Source organism: Euphorbia lathyris, chromosome 1 (assembly GCF_963576675.1).
Source record: "Euphorbia lathyris chromosome 1, ddEupLath1.1, whole genome shotgun sequence".
In the NCBI taxonomy this organism is placed as follows: Eukaryota; Viridiplantae; Streptophyta; class Magnoliopsida; order Malpighiales; family Euphorbiaceae; genus Euphorbia; species Euphorbia lathyris.
Genome location: NC_088910.1, coordinates 94,676,059 through 94,681,636, shown reverse-complemented (window position 1 = coordinate 94,681,636; position 5,578 = coordinate 94,676,059). Strand labels below are relative to the sequence as shown.

Below are 5,578 nucleotides of genomic sequence, written 5' to 3'. Positions count from 1 at the left end.
TTTGTAAACAAACAAAAACAAATGGAATGAAACCCTCCTATTCCCATTCTCATTCCTAAAGACCCCAAACCAAACACCCCCTAAGTGAGTTATCAAACAAAGTCTTAGTGATTATTTGATTCTATTTTTTGCTTTTCAATTCAAAAAATGAGATAAAAAAAAAAGTGTTTCATAAGAACATGAAACATCTATTTCTAGAGAAAAACCAACAATTATTTACTCGCTATCAACAGTAAACATCTATCAATAATGACGAATTTCAACCACCGAACCAAATAGATTACTCACTTTTACACATAACATGACAAAAGAAATATAGTTTTTAGCTGTCACGTGACAGTTTCAAACTGTTGAATTAAGTAAATAAAAATATATTATTTTTTAATGACGTATGACTATCACATCATACATAAGAATCGGCCATTTTCAATGTGTCTATCACGTGAGTTTTTGTTTCATCTAAAATGGCTAAAATAACTTTATTGAAGTAAAAAAAGAAAATTTAATAACTTTATTGAAAACTATGAAGTTGGGTGGAAGATAGTCTTCGGTCGTAAATTCTATATTTCCATCTGTGTCACTCCTTTGAGTGGATTCTTTTGGTTTCACATAATATATTATTCTCTGAGAGTTAAAGATGTGGACATGAAGTTGTGGATGACGGAATGACTTTTTTAAATTGACCACAAACTTCAAATGTACCAATTGCATATCGACTGATCAAGGAAAAAAGAAATTTGTATCGTTTTTTCGAGTTCAAAATAGATTAGTAGTCTTAAAAAGCAATTACTTTTTGTACTTTTAATTTCATTGAGTCCTTTAGGTAGTCTTAAAAAGCAGTTGTGCTATGTTAGTACTTTTAATTCATTGAGTCCTTTAAGTAGTCTTAAAAAGCACTTGTGCTATGTTGGTTATATGCATCTAGATATTAATTAACAGAGTGAAGAGTTTAAAATAAAGATAGCGAAGACAATATATACAATAGGCAATGGATTGTGGAAGCTGTTGTCCAATTACAAACATCTACACAATACCATTAATTTAGGTACCATTTTGATATTTCCAACAAGATAAAAGTACTTAGATTGAAACTAGCAAATTCCCATTTTTAATATGCTTTTACACACATTTATTTTTTTTAAAGAGAATTCACCTCGTTCCACAACTTGATATTCATAGCCAGAAGAACACATTTGATGACATCCTTTTAGAATATAGCTGCAGCTTTCACCCTTCTGCTCAATTCCTTCCTCAGAAGTTGCCTATCCAGGCTTGATGCAGATAACAGTCCCCTGTTCTCTTCAGCCCTCCTCAATAAATATGGTATCACCATATCCAATGGACCAAATGGCATATACTTGCTTACTTGAAACCCTGCATTCCTCAAACTAAATGAAAGTGCATCTGCCATTCCATACAATTGTGCAAATTCAAGCTTCTCATTCCCATTATTCCCAATCCCCAATTCTCTTGCTTTCACTGCAGCCAATCTCCCTGCAAAATCAAACATTCTATCATTCAATGCACAGATATTACAATCCAGATCACACAAACAACAAAAGGGTTTTCTTTCTTACCTGATTCAACATTATGGGTAGCAAGAACAAGTCCAGTACCGCCGTCCGCCATTTTTTCGAGCAAGAAAGAAGCACAATCATTGTAGCAAGCATGTGTGTCTTGAATGGTGTTGTGAATAGGAGATTGATAGTTTAATGAAGAAGCCAATCTTCGTTCCATGGACATATAAGCACCTCTAACCAATTTGAACCCCATTGGAATTCCCATTTTGTCTGCAGCTTTAGTAGCTAACAACACTCTCTCTTTTGCATCTTTTAAGTAGGCTTGGATTGTGCCATAGATTATAGGATTGTCATCTTTGTTGTACAAGATTGCCGAGGAATAAGTTAAGTAATCAATGGCAGGTTGAACTGCAGTGTGCTCTGCATCTACTACTAATGGAACATTGGCTTCAATACATTTTTCACATAGTTTCTGTAATCTGAGTTGGGCTAATTCCAGTTCTAGCTCTTCTTCCTGTGTTAATGGCTCTGGTTTTTTGAGTGTGTGATACAGGGGGCTTGATTCAGAGAAAACAGGTAAAGTATTCAATTTCCATGGAAGATTGAAAGAAGGATCCTTCTTTTCCCATCTTAATAAATCACTAACTCGCTCAAGCAATTTCAGAGGGCAAATTGCTGTAACTTTAGCCACCACAAAACTCACCTGATCAAAGAAAATATAATCAAAATTTAAATTTAAGAAGAAAAAAGAAAGATATTTTATAAGATTTGTTTCTGATTTTGATACATATGGTTATAATTGGAAATGATCGTAAAGTAAGAATATTCAGAGTAGGAATCTAAAAGGAATCTTAGAAATGGTATAGTTTTTTACTATTAGTAGGGTCCTATATTATTTGGTTGTATCTAGATGAGCAATGAGGTGTTATTAATTTAAATTTAATGGTTATTAAATAAACTTTGATGGTTTTGCTTTATTCACGGTTAAATCTAAATACATTTTCAAATCCTAGAAAATAGAAGAACAAATTTATGAAAGAATAAAAAATTAATTTTTTAAATAAAATTATTAAAAAAAGAAAAAGAAAATCAAGCTGAGTCTGGTGAATCAGCTGCAAATCAAGATTACGATTACTGTAACAAAATAACGTAAAACAAGGAATCAAGAGATAAACATTCCAAAATAATTAAAAAATAAACGAAAAATTAATTAAAAATGAAGAACGGAAAATCTTACAGAGGAAGGAGGATACGATTTGGCAGCTTCGATAGTGTCCAAGAAGGCGAGGAAATTGAGATCACAGCCATCATTTTTAGTAGAAAATTCAACAGCAAAATCAAGCATTCCTCTCAAACCAGATTCATTAAGTCTATGAACATACTTCTTAACCTCATTAGGATCTTCGCCGGCGACGAAATGTTCATAAAAAGTATGCCTAATCATCCTCAAAATCGCATGACGAATAACCCCGTCCGACTCCTGCATCAATTTAGATTTCATAATCCAAATCCCTAAATCTACAACAGGATCCATTGCGGCCAATTGGAGAATGAAAGACGCATGAATCAGTTTTTTAGTAGGAAGGGTGGAGAAGAGCTTTTGATGATCGTTCAAATCGAGGATGGAATTGGAAGAATAAGATGTGATGTGATCTGTTAAATTGAGGGAAGGGATGGCGGAGATGGCGGAGGATGAAGTGGATGAGGAAAGAGGCGAATCGTTCAAATCAAGGACATATGACGAAGAAGAAAACGACGATAAGTTGGTGTCGACGGAGGGAGGAGACGGCGGGGTTTGAATAGGTTTATCTGTTAAGTTAAGAGAAGGGATGGCGGAAATGGCCGACGAGGAACTGGCGGAGGAGGCGAAGGAACGGAGGTTGCGAATCAGGGTTGGTGAAAGGAATTTGGATGCCATCAAATGGCGGAGACAGAATCTTCGCAATATAGAATCTGTTTCTTTAAACAAATAGCACTGGGCACTTGATATAAAGGGGAGAATTAGTATATTTATAGAAAATTGACAGGTAATTTTTTTATTTTTCATTTTTATTCGTTTTGACAGAGTTGTAAAACAGTAAAAAATGGATAAGATTTGCTGTGGTGGGCAATATGTGTTTTTCTTGAGCTAGCACGCCATAAAACGGCTGAAACAACGAGTAGACTTGTCAACGGATCGGTTATTTATTCGATACCCATACCCCCATTGTCTTGGAGATACCCGTTTAATTAAAGATACCATTTTCTTTTTATTTTTACATGTATACGTGGCTTATTGGATAACTTCAATTATCCAACATCATTTGAGAAAAATATGGGGTGTGGAAATTATCTATGTGATGGAGAATTTTATTAGTTGAGGGAAATTGATTTATTCTTAAGAGACTGAGATTGAGATGAGATCGATGAATTTACATTGAAAAATAAAGATAATTATTAAATTGTTGTCACACGATACATCTTTAGTTGAATTAGTAATAAATAAATTTTACTTGTAGTCCTTCAATGTATAATTTTATTAAAATAGATATAATTTTTTTTAAAATATATGAAATTGTTTTCGTTTATCGATAAATTTATTTGGAAGATCCGATGTGACAATTGAAAGACTATTAAATCAGTTTATTCAAATTTTTTGTTATATATGAATACATTTGATTTTTTCTTTGATAATATTAAAGGTAAAATTTATAATTTCGTACGTTAGTAATAAATCTACATTTCTGGGGCAAATTTGAAAGTTATTCCTAATTTGAATTAGGTAAACTAAAAGAAATACAATTTAAAACACTTTTTATAATTATTGATGTGCCATAAATTGTGATAGAAGCCTAGAAGATACTTTCGGTTAATTATAATTTTGGTAAGCGTTAAAGTGAAGTTTAAGTGTCAAAGTGTGATATGTCATAAGTATGAGGGCTGAAGGTAAATTTACCAAATTAATAGTAACTAACAGAAAATTTAAAATAATACTAATGGAAAAGATTGGAAAGAAATGGTAACTTGAGGGAGGGAAGAATTCAGCTTTATCTTTAGAACAATTTATTCCGTAATTTTATTTAATTAATTTTCATTAATTATTCATTCCAGTCGTTGATTTTTTTACTGAAAAAATGGAATTAAATCAGGCGTTAAAGCGTCAATTACATCAGCCATTCACTCAATTACTAAATATTTATTGATTTCTTTCCAATTTTCATTTAATTTTGATTCCCATTTAAATCATTTATGAGATAAGATTCTAGGCAGAAAATAAAGATTCTTTCAATGGTATCTTTCATTTTTCTTTTAGTACCTTAAAATTGGCCTAGGTTTCGTTAAGTCCTCTTTAAATCTAAAATTTCAATTTGTCCAAGTTTCTAATTTTTTTTTGGTCTGTTAGATACTCGTTAAATCCAAATTTCTAATTTTTTTGGCATGTTTCTTAAATCTAAATTTCTAAATTTTTCAACTATTAGGCTCTCTCTAAATCTGAATTTTTTCTATTAGAATACACACCACGTGTAAAATCGCCCCCCCAGCCGAGCAATCATGTATTCGCCACTGGTTATAGGAAACCGGTAAAAATCTTATTTCCAGCTATAAAAAATGTAATTTCAAACACATGAAATTAATAACACTTTTTCTAAATGTATTTGATATTAATAACTAAGCAAATTGACAAGTAAAAATTTAATGTGATAGAAAATAAAAGAATGAGAGACTTAATATGTACAGATAAAAGATCAGAGGTTTAATGCAAAAAAAATGAAAAATCAGGGACTAAAATGCTTTTATTGGCTTAGTTATAAACATTATTTTATATCCTGATACACATCTATACTTTTGAATAAATAAATATTCATGCTTATTATAAAACAGTTTAAAATGTACTCATATATACGCTAATATAAAATATTATCATTCTACATGTGAAATGATAAAAAAAAATATATTATCCAACCATACATCAAATATATTCAGAAGCTTATGAAATGCATCTTGCCAATGTTGCCATGTGATTTTTTTTAATAACATGTGAGATTTGTTATCATCTTTATTAGATTTAATAAATTATA

The 5,578-nt window shown here is 31.4% G+C and overlaps 1 protein-coding gene across 1 annotated transcript; it reads right to left on the bottom strand.

The window, feature by feature from the left end:
- Positions 1–975: 975 nt before the first annotated feature.
- Positions 976–3,507, bottom strand: LOC136207404 (proline dehydrogenase 2, mitochondrial). The gene is made up of 3 exons (XM_065998669.1): positions 2,758–3,507; positions 1,578–2,223; positions 976–1,494 (listed from the first exon to the last, which is right to left on the bottom strand). The coding sequence occupies exons 1-3, from the start codon at positions 3,436–3,438 to the stop codon at positions 1,208–1,210; spliced, it is 1,614 nt and encodes a 537-aa protein (XP_065854741.1). The 5' UTR covers positions 3,439–3,507; the 3' UTR covers positions 976–1,207.
- Between the last annotated feature and the right edge of the window lie 2,071 nt (positions 3,508–5,578).

Excerpts from the sequence above, each read along its gene's own strand:
- LOC136207404 (XM_065998669.1), bottom strand. The coding sequence starts at position 3,438 with ATGGCATCCAAATTCCTTTCACCAACCCTGATTCGCAACCTCCGTTCC. Across the intron at positions 2,224-2,757 it reads AATCGTATCCTCCTTCCTCT|GTGAGTTTTGTGGTGGCTAA; the intron begins GTAAGATTTTCC and ends TTCTTTGATCAG. Across the intron at positions 1,495-1,577 it reads TACCCATAATGTTGAATCAG|GGAGATTGGCTGCAGTGAAA; the intron begins GTAAGAAAGAAA and ends TTGATTTTGCAG.